The sequence below is a fragment of the Schistocerca cancellata genome, chromosome 7 (genome assembly GCF_023864275.1).
Source record: "Schistocerca cancellata isolate TAMUIC-IGC-003103 chromosome 7, iqSchCanc2.1, whole genome shotgun sequence".
Taxonomy (NCBI): Eukaryota; Metazoa; Arthropoda; class Insecta; order Orthoptera; family Acrididae; genus Schistocerca; species Schistocerca cancellata.
The window spans coordinates 443,150,375-443,171,306 of record NC_064632.1 but is presented as its reverse complement, the minus strand read 5'-3'; the positions used below and the strand labels follow the sequence as shown (position 1 = coordinate 443,171,306).

Here is a 20,932-nt window from a genome sequence, read left to right as displayed (position 1 = left end):
CAGAAATTGACAAGAGGAACTGGGAAGAAGTGCGAACGCTTCGGCAAGTCATGGACCGTCAACAGGCTATTAGAAACAATGATAATAGATGGGAGATCGCGCTGAAGTAAGATAAACGAAGGATGAAGAGGAAGAATTTGAGGAGCTAACTACACATGTATGTCAGCTGCAAGGAGAGCTGGCATATGGTAAATTGAACGATGACACAGCCACAGTTGATTATGAAGAGGACAAGGTGCACTGCCATTTTATGTCGGTACGGAAGAACGCTCTCTTTCCTGAACTGACAACTGATGCACATCCGATTACGTGGCTCACGCAATTCGATGGTGCTCCAAAATGAATTTTATGTGCAGACACTCACATGATGAGCCAGCCGTGAGAATGCATGTTATTGCGAAATGCTCTCGGACATACCAGAACTTTAAATGTGCGTTCCTGCCCGGAATCTGATTGCAGTATTCTCAACACTGGGTGAAAATGAACATTCTAATTTTAGATCCATACAACCAAACCAGCTTCACCAGCATGATCCTTTACTTCAAGGAAATGGTTAAGAGGAATCAGTGCCTCTATAAGCCATACGATCCGTCAGAACTCATCTGGATAAGTTTCACAAAACTACCTAAGTGTCTTCAACGAAGATAGTAATCATGAGATGGTGTATGGATGATGTGCATGAGCTCCAATCTCTACAACAGGGATTCAGATGTGATCACGCTAGTGAGGTAAAAGTGCTAGTCACACCACAGGATAAACTGACATGTCGGTAACGCCGTTCGGAAGAAGGTCGGGGGTGGCGACCATGTCACCAACCACAAAGAAATAGGAGTGGACAGCAATGTAATATCCTGAAAACTCATTGATTCCCTTAGAGTAGTAATAATTGGATGTGACAGCCTGCCACATATGAGACTCGAGAGAGGCACAAAGCCCCGGTAGAGATTGTGGAGGTATGAGTGAAGCTAGCACTGGAAACTAACTGGGGGAAAGTATCGACACCAGTAGTCCTGTGTCAGAGAAGAACGAAGGTGTTTGTAAATAGTGTGTAAGATATGAAGCATGGCCATAGTTACCCATACAAAAAAACTAAGATTAAGTGAGCGGTTACTGGAAAGGCAGGTGCGGGGGCAAGCGAGAATAGAAATGTGGGCGAATGTCCTGATTGTACTCGTAACACCACTCACAGTGAATGTGATTCTTCACCTTGATGTTATTAATTATTGTAAAATGTCTATGGACTTTGCACGAAAAATAATTATGGCTTAAACTGATAATGATACTTTCATCTCGGAAATTTGTAAGCTGGGTTGAAAACGCCGTGTCAGAAAAACATTTCTGCGTAGGGTTCATAGATGTGTTATGTATGGGATGTGTTAATCGCCAAGCAGGGCACGAAAAATTTGATTTTAATCAGTTGTAAATTGTAGGCTAGGCCATCTGAAGCCACCCAGGGCGTCAGAACAGCTTTGTGAAGTTTTTACTTCACATCATGAGGTATTCACTGAAGAACCCAGTACAATAATTAAGAACTTTGTGCACTACTTCAAGGTTAAAACGCAGATGAAGCTTCCTGGCCGATTGTTTTTAATCCTATTAAAGTACAATGAGCATGTGGAAGAGCAGTTACTATCTGCGATTGTGGAAAAGATTGGTGAAACCACAGTCAGTTCCTACAATAGTCCATTACTCTGCGTCTCTAGCTCATACAATAGCCTATTACTCTACATCCCTAAAAAGATTGCTTCCATTTAGCTGCTGCTCAACTTGGGTCTGTTTAATACAACAGTTGAGTATGAGACTGATCGTACTGAGACACTGGAAGAGTAATGCAGTGCTCCCACGAAGTGGAAGTACCTACAACTGTCAACCTGAAGCCCAGTTATTGGCAGGTAGAACTACATAATGAGAGGCGCAAATACATTGTCTTTCTATGCTTCGGACGCTTTTCCATTTCAGGGAGATGTCGTTTGACCTCCACATCTCATGATCCGTGTTTATTAGAGGTTTGAGCGATTTCATTCCAGAAGATCTGAACAAAAGTGTAACACTGTACTTCGATGACATGTTAATTGTGGAGAAAACTTGAAATGACCACAGTAGGGCGTTAGAGCAGTTGTTACAAGCATTCAGAGTCCAAGGCGTAATGGTAAACTTTGTAAAATCTGATTTCAGTTGGAAGCAAGTTAAATTCCCGAGCCAAATAATTTCTCAGCAAGGAGCCCAGCCAGCCTCTGAGTACCTGAAAGCAATCTGGACTGTGCTGTACCCAGGAAAAAGTGCCAGTTTCATGCTTTCCTGGGCCTGATAAAGTTCTAGTGTTTTATTGACGTGACCATAATGAGGCCACATCTCTGTCAGTGCACAGGCATGAATGCCGTCTGCTCATGGGATGCAGGAGAACAGCAAGAATTAGTGGGGATAAAGGAAGTATTGGTCAACATGCCGAAACCGGTCACATAGACCTTGAGACAGAGAGTTGTGTTTAGCTTACAGCAGATCACAACGGCCCTAGAGATTCACTTATTTCAGGAACGAAAGCGGAATGGTGAAATGACTATTCAAACAATCGCAATTAGCAAGTCACACTTTAAAAAAGTTCGAGCATAGTTATTCTGTTACAGAACTCAAAGAACTTGCCATTGTGAGGAGTTTAAGAAGTTCCATTATTTCCTGTTTGGGTGCTACATGACAGTATATTGTGACCACAGAACACCGCAGTTTTTCATGGCTGCCAAGATTATGCATGGTCGTTTAGTGTAATGATCCATCCAGGAATGCAAGATCAGAATCGTTCGTATTACTGGAAAGGATAATTTGATAGCAGACACTTTATCACTTACTCTCGCCAGATTAAAAATCAAAGACGATAGTGGAATTCGCAAGAATGAGTTTGAAATCAGTTAGCTAAAACGGTGGCCTCTCGAGAATTTTGTTGGAGTTAACCTACCTAAAATTTCCAGGGGACTGGAGAAGGATGGTAGGAATAAGAGATCGAAAGAGAAGAATGAAGTCATTATCAGGCAATATTACCTCATTAGGATTGGGATACTATTCAGGACAAGCAATCCAGTTGACGAAAACTGGATGCAATGCCTGCCAGAAGATTTTGTTAACTAATTAGTATGGTACGTGCACCTTAGTTACACATTTTGGAGGGAATAAGTGCTGCGCTAAGCTAATGGAGCTGGCAGATCTCTAAAATATGGAGAGGAGAATATGGAAGGTTTTAGAGACTTGTAAGGCGTGACAACGAGCCAAACGAGCAAGGGTACTGGACAAGACGAGACTCTTTCCAATTGTACCAGTGAAGTTGTGAGACAAATTTATTTGGTCCAGTGAAAAAAATCAAGGTCGGTATTAATATGTATTGGTCACTGTTCAATTGGTGTCAAAGTTGTCTTTATGCTGTTCCAGACTGGTATCGCAAAAACAGTATGTAAAGTTTTTGCTAAGGGGTTTCCTGAAAGATTTGGAAATAGAAATAAAGTAATACCAGAAAGAGGGTTACAGGTTAGGTTCCGATACTGGAAAATTATTTTTCATTGGAGAAAGATCTTGTTACCACCCTGCATCTATTCCCGTGAATAGTCATGGACTGTGCGGCTGGCCCTGGCGGAGGTTCGAGTCCTCCCTCGGGCATGGGCGTGTGTGTGTGTTAGCCCTTAGGATAATTTAGGTTAAGTAGTGTGTAAGCTTAGGGACTGATGACGTTAGCATTAAGTCCCATAAGATTTCACACTTTTTTTTATGTAGCTAATACGATAGTCGGTAAGATAGGCATCTGGCTCTCTCGGCTTAGACTAACGCATAACTGTAACAAAGGGCAATGCATACTGTTTCTGACACAGCAGACTTGTAAGAGCGAAATTTTTCGTCCTGTGATAGTCAAACAGTAAAGTCGGCCATTTTAAATCCTTAGAACTGAGGGTACATGGGATGCTATATTGGGAATATCGCGTTCAAGATATTGTGCAGATACGCAATGCTCCTATCTATTATTAGAATATTCTTCACCGACACTGGAACACTAAGACGGTTTTACTTTGCTTCACCATATTATCTTGTATGGTGTTATAATATAGGACAACTCTGTTCTCTCAGCGAAAACATTCTTAGCCAGAAAACGTCAATGAGACTGATGTGCGGTGTCAGTTCGTGAACTTCATGTAGGCCCTTGTTCATGTGGCTCGGAATTTTAATTCTACCTTCGACGTAATTCTGTATATGGGGTTTGTTGTGGACTATATTGGATCATTCATAAGGAACTGCAGTATTCAGTCAGTGAGCCCTAGAAGGAAAAACTATGTGCACTTGGGTACCACTTCCTAAACAAATCTACAGAAATATATGCAAAATATGCGCGCTATTCACCATGTTTTGTTTTCAACAGGTTTCCAGAAGAAATGAAAGAAACTGAGTGATAAGACCCAAGTATTCAAATCCAAGTTTGTAAAAATTTATTTGTGGCACACTCCTGTTTTGTACAGGAGCTACTCGCAAAGTTTAATAATTCTTCTCTTTAGTCTGTTATTTATTAGTATGCCCTTTTTCGTGTTTTATTAATTCTTGAATTATTTGTATAAATTTTCTAATCAGCAGTGTATGAACTATGTACCGTTCCATGAACAAGTAGCTTTGGCCCACGTGATACATGAAAAAAAACTAAATAAATAAAAAGGGAAGGTTCTTTCTCATGTGTAAGGAAGAGGAGTGGGCTCAAAATGGAATCCTGTGAGAATCCTTTCGTCATTTTTACCCAGTTAATAGAATTTTTTCTACTTACAACATAGTTTGAACTGTTCAGCAGAATGTTTTGCATACTGTTTGTTAAATACGATTCGAACCAGTTGTTTGTAAAGCTGTCAGTTCCATAAAACAAACGTTTTTTCTCGCAGAGTAACATGATCTACGTAGTCAGACGACATAGACAGATCAGAAAAAGTACCAATTGGCAAGATTTATTGTTTATAGCATGTAATTTTTTTGTGTGCGAACGTGCAAACGAATCGTGATTTGGAGAAGGGGGTTAAGACAATGTGAGCTACTTCTGAGATAATGAGATGAAGCTGTTTCTATTAATATTTATTAACAGTTTTAACCTGAAATGCTTTTTTAAGGATAGCAGACTACCGAATGACTGCGCATAAAAATAACTATTTTCAAATAAAATGTGTCAAATTTCCTGCAGTTTGTTTGATAGATATCCCCTACTTCTAATGAATAAGACACATTAGCAATTAATTATACTACTTATGTTTTATCTAGAAAAATTTACATACCATTTAGACATATTTTATAAAATATACAAGAAAAACAAATGTTTTCATATAAGAGTGAAATATTTCCTTCGGCTTGTTGGGTGGACATAGCAGCTTCTTCCAATGAATAAGACAAAATATAAAGTATTACACTATTTGGGTACGAAACAACACGTTACGCACTTTTTAAACATAATTTTATATGGTACATTATACACTCCTGGAAATTGAAATAAGAACACCGTGATTCATTGTCCCAGGAAGGGGAAACTTTATTGACACATTCCTGGGGTCAGATACATCACATGATCACACTGACAGAACCACAGGCACATAGACACAGGCAACAGAGCATGCGCAATGTCGGCACTAGTACAGTGTATATCCACCTTTCGCAGCAATGCAGGCTGCTATTCTCCCATGGAGACGATCGTAGAGATGCTGGATGTAGTCCTGTGGAACAGCTTGCCATGCCATTTCCACCTGGCGCCTCAGTTGGACCAGCGTTCGTGCTGGACGTGCAGACCGCGTGAGACGACGCTTCATCCAGTCCCAAACATGCTCAATGGGGGACAGATCCGGAGATCTTGCTGGCCAGGGTAGTTGACTTACACCTTCTAGAGCACGTTGGGTGGCACGGGATACATGCGGACGTGCATTGTCCTGTTGGAACAGCAAGTTCCCTTGCCGGTCTAGGAATGGTAGAACGATGGGTTCGATGACGGTTTGGATGTACCGTGCACTATTCAGTGTCCCCTCGACGATCACCAGTGGTGTACGGCCAGTGTAGGAGATCGCTCCCCACACCATGATGCCGGGTGTTGGCCCTGTGTGCCTCGGTCGTATGCAGTCCTGATTGTGGCGCTCACCTGCACGGCGCCAAACACGCATACGACCATCATTGGCACCAAGGCAGAAGCGACTCTCATCGCTGAAGACGACACGTCTCCATTCGTCCCTCCATTCACGCCTGTCGCGACACCACTGGAGGCGGGCTGCACGATGTTGGGGCGTGAGCGGAAGACGGCCTAACGGTGTGCAGGACCGTAGCCCAGCTTCATGGAGACGGTTGCGAATGGTCCTCGCCGATACCCCAGGAGCAACAGTGTCCCTAATTTGCTGGGAAGTGGCGGTGCGGTCCCCTACGGCACTGCGTAGGATCCTACGGTCTTGGCGTGCATCCGTGCGTCGCTGCGGTCCGGTCCCAGGTCGACGGGCACGTGCACCTTCCGCCGACCACTGGCGACAACATCGATGTACTGTGGAGACCTCACGCCCCACGTATTGAGCAATTCGGCGGTACGTCCACCCGGCCTCCCGCATGCCCACTATACGCCCTCGCTCAAAGTCCGTCAACTGCACATACGGTTCACGTCCACGCTGTCGCGGCATGCTACCAGTGTTAAAGACTGCGATGGAGCTCCGTATGCCACGGCAAACTGGCTGACACTGACGGCGGCGGTGCACAAATGCTGCGCAGCTAGCGCCATTCGACGGCCAACACCGCTGTTCCTGGTGTGTCCGCTGTGCCGTGCGTGTGATCATTGCTTGTACAGCCCTCTCGCAGTGTCCGGAGCAAGTATGGTGGGTCTGACACACCGGTGTCAATGTGTTCTTTTTTCCATTTCCAGGAGTGTATATGAATACTGCAGTTACGATACACACTGCAATATTTTACTCAATGTCCTCTGAGGTTGTCGGCCATTCCAAAATAGCAACATAAAAATCAGACGCTTCATCTGGAGTATATTTCATTATTTTCCTAGTACCTTGGAGCTTCTTTCTATTAATTGGTACACGTCCTTGTGGACTCGTTTTTGGCACGGACTGTTGGATGTTTTAGACTGCTGGCACTTATGAAATGTGGTAAAGGTGGTTCTTGTCAATGAGTTTCAGGTTCCATGGACCATTTGCACGATAAATCTTAATCATGTGGAACGAGTCATTCTACATACGCATTGCAACTCAATTTTTAAATATGGCTACATGCTAAACATTTATAAGGCTTAAAAAATACAGATAAGAGTTAGTAATTGTTATCCATCACCTTTAACAAGTTAGAGTAATGTCATTCTTCTACAGAATAGGCGTTGTCTAGGAGAAACTTCTTTGGTTTTTCAGATTATACTTTCCTATCTGTGAAAAACTTATAACGGTTTTCAAACGAAAGCAAAATTACGCAGGATGAATACCTCAAGTATAATTACGGGATCTGCTCCTTTTTTCACAGAATTATCTAGCTTTTGTTACAAAATGCCATACTACCACTAACTCGATTTCAGAAGAACTGGGAGTTAACTCCGTTTTCCAATTCATGATTCAAATAATATCCTTAGTTGAGCAACCTTTCTGAAACCCAAAGTATTATGTGCTGAGAAAATTGTTTCTATTCATAGGTGACACAGCTGTTGATCACGTAATTTTTGTTATGTTTTGCAGAAGGATGACAGTAAGAAAACTGGAAGATACTTATTTCTTTCTTCTCATCTTTCTTATAGGAAGGTTAACAATGGCTTTTTAATCTGTCTGGAATAATTCCCTGTACCAATGATGCATTGCACCTTTCATTAATGATATTACTTATTAAACTGGAAGATACCCTCAGAGCTTTCTTTTCAATTCTCTTTCAAATTCCATCAACACCTTATAAGTTTTTGTTTGTGAGAACGTTTATGGTTGTATTAATTGTACTGAAGGATTTTGGTGTTACGTCTACACGACAGAAGTTCTCTGAAATAATCCAACTGTTAAAATGGGTAAAATTGATGAACATATAGCGGAATGAAAGTTCTTTCATCAACTGGACTCGTAGCTGTATTTATTGACGTTCTCGTAGGCTCACACTATCGGTTACTTGTAGTTCATATATACGTTCATCACTTTTACCCATTTTACCATCTGGATGTAACTGTCTGGAAGTTATGTTAATTATGTACAAGTATTTTAGTTGTGGTTGCCCTTTGTTTAAAATCATCTGCAGTTTGTGAAATAACTTTTAAATATATTGTCTTGTTTCTTCCACTGAATCGTTTAACCCCATTTCTTTGTTACTTTAGACAGTGATTTTTAAAAATACTCGCAGTTTGTTAATTATCCCATTTTTATTCATTTTAACTGTGGTGATATCTTGAGCACTGACTGGTTGTTCTGCCTTTCTTTTCACAACATCCCATACAGTTTTAATCTTATCATCTACCACGTTAATCGTCTGCGGGGAGGTAGATGTCAGATTGAAATTTACTGAGGAAGTGTATTTCAGCTACCAATGAGCTCGCTTACAAGACCACTTTTCAGTATTGTCACTCTGACAGCCTTACCAGGCTGGATTATTGCAAGAGATGCCATTAGAAGAAGAGCCACACGATTCGACTAGTCTTTGTTTGGTCAGTGTGACAGCATTACAGAAATGCAGTGGGAGCGTCAGGAGAAAGACGATATGCATCACGGACGGCGTCATTCGGAACATTACGCAGGGAGCGAAAGCACACTGTACCACTATTACGTTTTGTTTCCGTACCGTTCACTTGTGGAGCGTGGGAAGAATGTCCACTTAAATGCCACTACTATGGGTGTTGCAATTAGTCAATTCTTTTCACTACAGTCGACGTAAACGTCTTGAGAGAATTCAGTGACTGTATACGAGTGTATAGCTTGTACTGAGTGGACAAGACGGGTTGCTGATGTAATTACTTAGATCTGATGATGATCCAATGTGATCGAATCATTTAATCGAATTAAAAAAGTGTGCAACTGAGATGGAACAATAAATGAGAATTATCTTAAATATCTTGTCTAATATTGTCTACACGACCCCTACAAGGGCTATACGTAGGGGGGCTACAGCATACTCCTAGATTCCTCGCTTCGAGCAGGTTCTTGAAACTGTAAGCAGGCTGTCACTGAATAGTTCACGTCTATCTTCAGTGCCTGCCAGTATAGTTTTTCAACATCTCCGTGACGCTCTCCCACGGATCAAAGAAACCTGTGACCATCTGTATTGCCCTTGTCTGTATATGTTCACTATCCACTGTTAGTCCTATACGGTATGGATCCCACACAATTGAGCAATATTCTAGTAAATATCACACGACTGTTTTGTAAGACTGATTGCTTTTTCCCAGTATTCTACCAATAAATCGAAGTGTACCACCTAATTTTGCTACGACTCAGACTATGTGATCGTTCCGTTTCATATTCTTACATGGTGTTCCTCCCATGTATTTATATGAGTTCACTGATTCAAATTGTGACTCATATACATACATTTCTCTGTTTTGTGAAGTTCATAAATTTGTATTTCTGAAGATCTAAAGGAAGTTAGCAATAATTGCACCACTTTGATATCTTTTCAAAAATGTGTGTATATTTGCACAGCTCCTGGCAGACAAAACTTAATTACATATAACTACGTCGTCTACAAACAGTCTAAAGTTACTGCTGTAGCGGTCTACAGTCACACGAGTAAATATATAACATAAACAGATAAAGATTACAATACACTTCCCTGAGGCACGCCCGAGGTTACTTCTACATGTGTCAATGATTTTCTACCCAAGCCGGCCGAAGTGGCCGTGCGGTTAAAGGCGCTACAGTCTGGAACCGCAAGACCGCTACGGTCGCAGGGTCGAATCCTGCCTCGGGCATGGATGTTTGTGATGTCCTTAGGTTAGTTAGGTTTAAGTAGTTCTAAGTTCTAGGGGACTAATGACCTCAGAAGTTGAGTCCCATAGTGCTCAGAGCCATTTGAACCATTTTTTTTTCTACCCAAGATAAGGAATCCCTACTAATAAATCGCCAGTCCACTCGAAATTTTGCTTCAGATAATATACGACAGTACTTTCGGAAGTAACAGCAGTTGTTTCAATGAATAAAAAGCGTTTCGGAAGTCAAAAAATTGAAAGTAATGAAATACCTCATTTACCTGACTCCCTTGATCGAGACTTTCGGGTCTTCATCTGACAAAAGCACGGGTTGTGTTCGAAGACCATAGTTCCCGGGTGGCATGGAGGAGAGCATACTGATCGAGATACGTCATTAAGTTTGAGCTGGGAATATAGTGTATTGAAACATTCTACAACATATACATGCCAAGCTTACCGAATGGTAGTTCTGTAAATCACTTCCCTTGACCTTCTTGTAGCTCAATGTCATCAGACTGAGTCAACAAACACACTGCTCCCTGCAACATCCGTCTCACATACTGACCATTACGAGAAAAGTAGAGAAATCCTGGGCCTTGTGAAGGACAGTGATAGAAAGTTCTGAGCTCAGCCATAATGAGGTATTTTGAACAGAATAACCTCCTCGATACCAACCAATATGCATTTCGAAAACAACAAGTACATGAAACTCAATTTGCAATTTCGCGTATGACATATTCAAAGCCTCGAATCCACGCAGTTTTCCTCGACTTCCATAAACCATTTGTCTTACTACCACATCTATGCATATTATCAAAAGTGTGATCGTATGGGGTATCAAGCGATATTTCTGACGATTGAGGAGTTTTTGGTAGGGAGGGCGCACCAAGTTATCTTGGTTAAAGAATCATCGACAGATGTAGAAGTAATATTGGGTGTGCCCAGGGAAGTGTTTTGGGGCCCATGCTTTTCATGCTGTATGTTAACGACCTTAAAGACAATATTAATAGTAACCTCAGAATTCGGGCATATGATTAAGTTGTTAATAATGATGAACTACCTGAAAGAAGATACATAAATATTTAGTCACAAGTTGTTAAGATTACAAAGTGACGCATAGATTGGCAGTTTGATTTAAATCTTTAAAATGTAAAATTGTGCACTTCACAAATAGAATAAATATAGTATTTTATGACTATAATATCATTTTTTGAAAGAATACACCGCCATTTGACTGTATATTACTTTATTTTCTTCTGTATAATCTAGGCTTGGCTCTTAGCATTATCTGGGAACAATGCTAGAAGTTCTTGGACCATTAACACGTCATATCTGGCACTATTAAAGTGCTAGTTTTGTTTACCTGTCTTTGGCTGACTTTACCAGGTATGGTGTGTTAATGGTTTACTCGATAATGGTGTAAAACCGCAATCTAGAATGCACAGAAGAAAAATACAATAATATGCGATGAAATGGCTGTGTATTGTTTCAGAAAATACTGTATGACTATGGCACTGCACCATCGATAACCATAATAGCAATTAATCACAGCTGGGATCGGTCAACTTATACAAATATCTGGGTGTATCACCTTGTAGGGATATGAAATGAGAGTATGAGTCATTCCTGGGTAAAACAGATGGCTGACCGGTCTATTGACAGAATATAGCGAAAATGCTATCGTCTACAAAGGAGATTGCTTACAGATCACTCGTGCGATCCAACCCAGAAAACTACTGAAATGTGTAGGACCCGTACCAAATAGGACTAACGGGGGTATTAAACACCTACGAGGACGACAGCACTAATGACACAGACGCTGAAAAAACTGAAATGGAAGATCCTTGAGCATAAAACTTCCTGGCAGATTAAAACTGTGTGTCGGCCCGAGACTCGAACTCGGGACCTTTGCCTTCCGCATAGTCGGAAGATATCCCGAGAAAGCCTAGTTACGTAGTTTTAAAAACCAGCTTTAAATTATGGCACTACATAACCATACATATCTCACCCGTAGGGATCGTGAGGTAAGCGTGACGCCACTGGCTCTGAGGAACATAGTTTTCACTTAGTAATAAAGTTTAATTGAGCTGATATGATGTAATGGAGTGAGGTGTAGACGATTTTCTTTTATTAACATTCTTTCATGTCTAAATTCTGATTTAATTGACAACCATTATGGCAGATACTCTCAATAGCAAGATATCAAAAACAGTATTCAAATTATTTTCGTTAATAATATTTGTGAACTGTTTCAACAATCTTAACTGTATGATCAATATAATGTTCGACTCTGTAGTCGCACATTTATTGTATACCAGTTACGAGCGGTTTACAGCTTTTTCCTCTAATTTATTCCGTTTAAGTAAAGCTGTTGCATCCCTGAACTTTAAACTGGATTTCTTGTTCGGTAGTATCAGAGCCTTAGCCCCCTCGTTATTAATTTTCATTACAGCCTTTGATTCAGAGAGCCGGAACTACGTGCTGTCACTGTGCTGAGACATCATTATCCAGACATCAAGTTGGTGGTCTAATAAAACTTCTGTGTGTTTTGCCTTGATACGGTACAAATCGGATACGACAACCTACACGCCGTGCGTTCCAAGTAAAAATTTAAACAGGTACATGTAATCGAGCGTAATATCGATGAGTGGATACGTAGGACGGACGCTAGGACACTGCATGTGAACAGCGTTACCTCTTGTCAACGTTAGGTTGCTAAGATTAACTAGTTTCCTATACAATTAGTGCCCACGAAAATAGCTACCCCCTGTCAGTACTGTTCTGCCGTACAAGATTACATTATTTACAGCATGCACGGAGGCACTAAAGTGTCATTCTCCCTGCAGTCGATAAGTGACTGGAACGGGAAAAAACACACTAATAACTGATCAAGCAGGACGTAACGTCTGCCATGCACATCAGTGTTTGCACAGTATAGATGTAGAAGAAATGATACTGATACACTATGTACTGTGCACCACGCGCACACGCGCACACGCGCACACGCGCACACGCGCACACGCGCACACGCGCACACGCGCACGCCCGCACGCGCGTGCGCGTGCACACACAACGCTGATGAGCTACTAAAAGTTTATCGATGTGATTCGGATTCTCCTCCTGTCTGTGTAAGTGATCAGCGTCCAAAGTGAATTGGAAGAACTAGCGAGTGACCAGGCAGGCGCACCGTGACGGCAGGCAACCAGCACGACAAGTGCGATCTGCGGGGATGTCAACAGGTCTCTGGTGCAGGCGTTCACTTCGCAGCGCACAAAACGATGCGCACGAAAAACGCGACATTGGATCGTATTCGCTTCTTGCTACAAGAGAAATTCTGTCTAGTTAATGCGACACCGAGTTTTGTGCTACTGATTAGATGCTTTCGGGAATTATTTAGTATACGATATACTGAATTGCACTCCCCCCACCCATGTTATTTGTCCTTTATGTTCAGCAAGCACTAAAGGAAACCAAAGAAAAAATTTGAGAAGGGAATAAATTTCTGGAAGATGAAATAAAAACTCTGACGTTTTCATTTGACACTGCCAGAGATGCGCTTGGAAGTTCAGTTGAACAGAATGATAAGTATTTTGAAAAGAGATTATACGATGAACATCAACCAAACTAAAATATGAATAGTGCCATTTTGTCGAATCAAATCTGGCGTTTCTGAATGAATTAGATTAGGAAATGAGTCACTGAAGGCGGTTGACGAATTCTGCTATTAAGGTAGAAAAGTAATATATGATGGCCGAAGTAGAGTATATAAAATGTAGACTGGCAATAACAAGAAAACATTTGTGAAGAGGAGGAATTCATTAATATCTAAATATAAATTTAATGGTTATAAAGTCTATTCTGTATGTATTTTTATTGCGTGTAGCTTTCCACGGAAATGAACCGTTGACTATGGGCGCCGGCCGGAGTGGCCGAGCGGTTCTAGGCGCTACAGTCTGGAACCGCGCGTCCGCTACGGTCGCAGGTTCGAATACTGCCTCGGGCATGGATGTGTGTGATGTCTTTAGGTTAGTTAGGTTTAAGTAGTTCTAAGTTCTAGGGGACTGATAACCTCAGAAGTTAAGTCCCATAGTCTTCAGAGCCATTTTTGACGATGGCCACTTCAGATAAGAAGGGAAAGGAAGCTTTTGAATCGTGTTATTACAGAAAAACGCTGAAGTTTAAGTGGGTAGGTCTAATGACGAGGTACTGAAACGAAAAGGGAACAAAGAAATTTATTGTACAATTTGATTAAAAGAAGGGATCAGTTGACAGGACACATCGTGAGCCATCAAGGAATCGTCAATTTGTGGTAGGAAGTGTGGGGTATAAAAGTAGTACAGACCAAGTTTATTCAGAGATGAAGAGGCTTGAAGGGATAGACTAGCGTGGAGTTTTGCATCAAAACGGTCTTTGGTCTATTGTAAATACCTGTCAAGTTTTTAAAATTATTTGTTATTTTACTTAAATAAAATTGTTTAAAGACCTTTGTGTCACCTATATTGATGCTTATAAGCCACCAGTTAATTTTGTATGTATTTTATACAGTGGTTTGGATGTTGCTGGTTATATTACTTCATGTATTTTTAAAAACTGTAGCACATTTGACGCTGTGTAGCTGAGGGCACACTTTCGCCGCCTACCGGTAGAATTTTTTGTGTTGCTGTTATCGCTCTAACAATCTGTCTGCCGACAATTATGTACGTAACATATAACTTCAGTTTATCTGAACAACTAGATGTACGTGGTATGTATCTTTTACTTTTAACTTATGGACGTTTTTGTGATGCGCCATGTCACTGCTCTTGCTCTTATTATATGACTATGTATACCCTGTTTCACAGATGTTTGATAATACGTTGTCCTGAAACGCATAATATTAAAATCATGATTCACCAGTTACAAATTGTCCTATTCAGCATGTGTGTAGTACTGTTCCGAATCCGACTTTTGCAACTGAATGTTTATTTTGCTTTTAGTTTAACATGCTACCTCTACAGATATTGTGTGTTGAGTCCTCTGGCTAGCCCTGCCACATAGACGTCCCTCCCAGTGCTCCTGTGTGCCTGGTTGCACGCCCGACAGGCGCGCCATGAGCAGCACAAGCTCTGTGGCTGTTCACAGAGGTTATCTACAGCTGATGGAATACTTTCTGCACCCACCACTGACGTCAGTCAGAGATTCTGATGACATAATGCATCCAGGAGAGCCAAGAGGCAAGAGTCTCCAAAAGCAACAATCGGCGCTATGTTATTATTGCGGCCCAAGGGTTGCACTTGTGATTCTACTCCGGATCGAGTAGCAGTCACAGTTACAATGTTTCCATCTGCTGTCGTGGATTACCGAAAGACGCTATACTGGAATACCCCGTATTGGTAAACAGAATTGTAATTGGAATAACCACAGCCATAGTGTTGCATCACATTTATAGTCTGTTGTGGGCCAAGGGCGTCCGCTTCGATGAAAATTCCGCTGCCGCTGAAAAAGATCGATAAAGTTGTCCAGGTTGGACGGATACGCGGGTTGTAGGGCAGTACACACATAATGAAAGTATCACTAATGCATGGTAGAATATATTAAGACACAAAGGAATTACAGACTTTAGCTGCGAGCGGAAATAGAGTGAAATCACTGGGGAAAGTTGAAAATTAGAGCCAGACCGGAATTCGAACTCAGGTCTGCAGCTTACTAGGCAAACGCTCTGACCACTAAGCCATCCAGACACAATGGTCACTGCAGCCGCACAGATTAACCTACCACGCCTCCCGTCAGACACAAATTTTCAACTTATCGACACACTACGTTATTCGCGGCATTTCACCGAGTCTAGTGTGCATCTGCACTGAAGAGATTATTGGCCATCTCACCTTAATTATAGTCGAGGCTCGAACTCTATCGCCCAATGTTTCTGTCTAATTCAACGACTTCTAAACACGACGAACTTTCTTCAGTAACTCCCTAGCAAGACTCTGACTGACTTACAATTTGCAACAACTTCTGCTCGTGCACGGTTCTGTAAGCGCGCGTCTCTCTTCCTGGTGGGGCTGCCGGTCCACGAGGTGTGATTCCCGCGGCCATCGTGATTGGTTTGCGTCCAGTGACGTTCCTGCTGCGGACGGACGTCCACAGTACTTCTGGTACCAATTGTCGCAAACCCTTCTTGTGTGGTATCTCAGTACACCACACAGACTTAGTCTCTGGAGGATATTTAACACTGGACGTGATAACTTCGCAGACAAAGTTTTCGTCTGTATTGAATATTGCGTGCCAAAGGTCGTGTCAAGATAATTTGTAGAGTATAATAAATAATAGTTCTAGTAATAGGACTAATTTAATGGTGTAGTAGTTCCAGAACGCTACACTGGTGCAATGGTTAATCGTGAAGCAGCTCAGCAGAAGAAAATAGTACAACAGTAGGCATCAGCACTGGCCTACAGTACTTTAATAGTCTATTTATTATCATAGGGATGGTAGCAGAGGAGTTTAGGGTGGTTATTTTATACTGTTTTATTTCTTTTATTATGTTTTGAATTTTTAATATTTTTTTATTTTTATTTTTCTTAGTTGTTTTCTTTATGGTTAAGTTATAGCACTCATGATCTCTCACTCAACCTTGCAGCAAGTTAGGCAGACAATGTGCAGTGTATAACAAGGAAGGTAATGAGTTGTGTAATTGGTGAGCTTACATTTTATCAATTGAAATCTGTAGGTGGGCATTTAATTCCTATAAAAGTCTCAATTGACGCGTGAAAATATAGAAAAATGTAAGTAGGTCATAAATCACAACCCTTTCATAATTAGTAGTTAAATAATTTAATTTTCTTGCCAGGAAACAATATAGATCTCCTAAAAAAAAATGTGTAAAATTAATTTTCTTCATATTATACACTGAGGTGATGAAAGTAATGGGATAGCAATATGCACGTATACAGAAGGCGGTAGTATAGTGAACACAAGGTATAAAAGGGCAGTGTATTAGTGGAGCTGTCATTTGTACTCTGGTGCTTCATGTGAAACGGTTCCCGGCGTCATTATGGCCGCAAAACGGGAACTATCAAATTTTGAACGCGGAATGGAACTAGAACCATGGAACGTCTAGCTCCAGCTACCATTCCACGTTCAAAATCTTTTAATTGCCGTCCAGCAGCCATCACCACGTCGGAAACCTTTTCACATGAATCATCTGAGTATAAATAGCAGCACCACCAACGCACTGCCTTTTTATACCTTGTGTACGCCATACTACCGCCTTCTGTATACTTGCACATCGTTGTCCCATGACTTTTGTGATCTCATTATAAAGTGAGTTCGTAGAAGGAGAGAGCTAAGCCGAGGCCATCGGCGAAACCGTCTTCACACACAACCAAGCACTCATAGGTGTTCATCTGATATTACAGCATTCAATGCAAAATTAGTTCGGCTATGCTGACATTTTCACCCTTACGGAACTGAAAATTACCGCCAAGAAAAAGGTGAATGATAAACAAAATCGGAATTGAAGTGGACGATTATTTACCAAAAGTCAACTGAAAGTAACTGATACGAAATAGTGCAAATTTGAAAACAATCTTTAACTTCCCTGCGAGTAACGCACAAGTTTGTGCACTCTGCTATCAAACGTGGCATGTAGCATATTTTGTAAATACATCAAATAACAGTTTCCGGTTAGGAACATGTCGATTTCGGATTATAAGTTTTCTGTCAATTCAATGGCGGGTCCCCATTAGTCCTGATTATCCGGTGCTACTGTTTGTGAAACTGAATCCCAATAATAACCCGCAAATAATACTGACTCTAGCACTTAATACATAACACGGAAAGGTATTTTTTCATTGTTGAAGAAATGTTCAAATGTGTGTGAAATCTTATGGGACTTAACTACTAAGGTAATCAGTCCCTAAGCTTACACACTACTTAACCTAAATTATCCTAAGGACAAACACACACACTCATGCCAGAAGGAGGACTCGAACCTCCGCCGGGACCAACCATACAGTCCGTGGCCGCAACGCCTGAGACCGCTCGGCTAATCCCGCGCGGCTTTCATTGTTGAACATGCCTTGACGTTCCCTTTCAGAACGGAAATGTAGTAGCATGCACTTGCTGTTATATAAAATCAATTCTATATTTTATACTAACAGTAAAGTTGAAACAGAACAATTAATAGAAAGGCGTACTTAGCCAGTGATAGTCCAAAGTGAAGATAGGCAAGGAGGGTTGGAAATAACTACATTATTCTGTCGCGTCTAGTTCTGTGTCAATCTTCTGCTCACTGACATTATTTTAGCGTAGGAATGTTCGAGTTTAAACATTTATGTTACAATATCGATACTGAAGGGTCTGAAAAAATTGTAACACTGATGTTAAAAATTTACCTTTGATTTCGCGAAGAAAGAGGAAAAGAATGAGGCTAATTGTTACCACTGTTAATAGTTTTGTCATTCAAACGAATCTTTTTCTGAATGTGGCACACACACCAGTGAAATCCATTTGCAAATTCTCAAACGTTCCCACGGACGAGGGAGATCAATATCTTTTTCGCAAACTAAAGCAATAACATTGATTTTCGTATATGTACGTATGGTCTAATGCGTTTATTGTTCGTTCAGTTCATGCTTTCGTTGTATGAAGTAGAGTGGGCAACGCGGAATAACAGTGAAACCAATTTTGATTAATAGAGTGAACATTACAAAGTAGCACAAGAAAAGAATAATTCGCAGACTGGAACGAAAGTGACGTAGATTCACAACTTAGTTATCATCTGTAATGCCATGTTTCGGTTTTAAAATAAGATCCGTTAGAAGCATGGGATCACATAATCGGTACTTTTTTATCCAAAGTAAATAAGCTGCCTTAAATATTTGAGCTGTGTAGCCACATCGGTATTTTCTGACAGAGTTCAAAAAACAGATTATGATCTACGTCAACAACACAACACAACTTCTCTAAGCAATGATATTTTTGCAGTCTATAGACTCGACTTCGTAGCGTATTTAATGTTATACATTTCTGTATTTATTGATTCATAAGTACAGTATTAGATAGAGTATAAGGTGACCTAAATATGATATAAAATCACAAAATTTGTCTATGTTTTTAAAAGAAAAAAAGTAACTTTTAGGAAAAATTGTGAATATTAGGCAGTATAAACTGCTTTAAAATGCACTGTATTTGAAATTACGTACGTAGAATTAAAAAATAAGAGTTTATCATTTTCTGGATTGAAATACTTAAATACGTTACGGCTTGTCGAAGATATGATGTATGTGATATTCATATGTATACTGAAGATAGAAGGTGGGGTCTGAAAAATGAGACCGAGAACACACATAAAGATACATATGTGTGATTGGGATTTTTCTGGCGGGGCGGGGTGGGGGGGAGGGGGATCTACGGTATTTCTGGCATGAAATGTGCGTCAGATTCAGTTACAAAAATCTCTTTATTTGCATATCCTATTTTAAGTACTATAAAGTGAACTTGCAATCTGTAGAATCCGCTTACAGTTCTTCCTCTTTTTCTTGTTCCTTTGTCTCGCATCAATATAGGGTCGGCGTGTTTATTAACGGAATTGTCATGGCTATTTTATGGAGTGCCCGAATGCCATTACTGTATACGTGTAGTGTTATACGCATATCACAGCGTAAGCTTAAGTCTGCTAAATATCTGCGAATCATATAACTCAGACTTTAACTCGGTACCAACCCGGTATTCACCTAGTGAAAGGCGAGAAACCGCCTATAAGCCACATCTAGACAGACCACCACACCAACCACCGTACGTTAATCTTCCGGGCTGATTCGATCCAGGGCTATCCGAGCAGGTATAGGAGCTGATTATAGCAATACTTGAAATATTAGTACTAATACAAAAACAGGAGATACACTAAAGAAAATCAGTGTCTTTTTCTTTTTTTTTTCTTGCTTGAACATGAACAGTACCGTTCAACACAAAGAGACTTTCTCGTTTGATATTTTCTACACCATCATGAGGAATTGACAACTCCCCTCTCACATCACTCTTATAAAAACAGAAATGTCTTTTTCATTAAATTACCGAGTATTTTGTCTTTGTCTACAGATTCTAGAGCCATAACTTTTATGGCATTTTCCAGTAAATTTGTATGGTGCAGAAATATCTGTAGCTGTATGAATTTCTCTTTGCTCCCCGAAATTTAACCAAGATATAAATTCTCCATCTTCGCGTGCGATAAGATCTCGTATGCTTTCTCCAAAGAGATCGACATCATCCATGCTACGAGATCTTCAAAGAGAGTCAGAATCATAATCAATCTCTTCAACTTCCTTTCTTTTTGGTGTACTTGCCACAGCTTTTGTCACAATTCTGGCCCCCCTCCTTTTGGCCTACACCTTTTTAGTTTTGAGGATTTTCTTTATCAGCTATGAGCTAACTGCTGCACTTGTCTGCCCCGCTAGTGTTGCGGGGCGCCGGCAACCCGCAATACACCGCTGTGTGGGAGGTGGCTGAGCTGTAGGCGACAATGCATCGCGTTTAGGAATCAACCGTATCCACTTTTGGAATGGTGAGTTCTGTATTTAAAGATTATACTGACTGCTGAATAGTTATCTCCATACAATAAACGCGACAATCAGCAGGTAGAGCTTAGTTTTCTGTACATGAAACACAAATTTGGTAGGTACATAGTCAATTATTATGTAAATGTGACGGATATTCTAGAAATGTGTACACATTCATTTTCCGTCTGAAACTTTTTTTTGTCAAAACCATGTTTACCTCGGAAGTGAAGTTTATAATTGAAAAACAAATTATGTCTAACTATTCTAAACAACAGCAGTTTAGGTAACAGTAAGAACATTTGTGATACGTATGGTTTTGTTTTGAACTGACTGGGTGGTTCATTTTTTGGAAAGTTTTGGCTGAATTCCTTACCTTCCTTGTATGTTAATTTCTTATGGCGTTCTGTAAATTTATCATTTAACATCGATCTTAAAAATATCGACGTTTTGGGGACTCGATTATTTTCTGTGATCATCTTTAAAATTCTCTGATGAA

At 40.6% G+C, this 20,932-nt stretch overlaps 1 protein-coding gene across 1 annotated transcript in view; it reads right to left on the bottom strand.

Annotated features, from left to right (window-relative positions):
- The window catches only part of LOC126092820 (uncharacterized), a gene marked incomplete at its 5' end in the record, with an annotated part of 410,598 nt that overhangs the window by 359,592 nt on the left and 30,074 nt on the right, over positions 1-20,932 (bottom strand). The window contains one exon of the mRNA XM_049908549.1: positions 19,840-19,918. Within this exon, the coding sequence (XP_049764506.1) occupies positions 19,840-19,918 (79 nt within the window). The remainder of the gene's footprint in view (positions 1-19,839; positions 19,919-20,932) is intronic.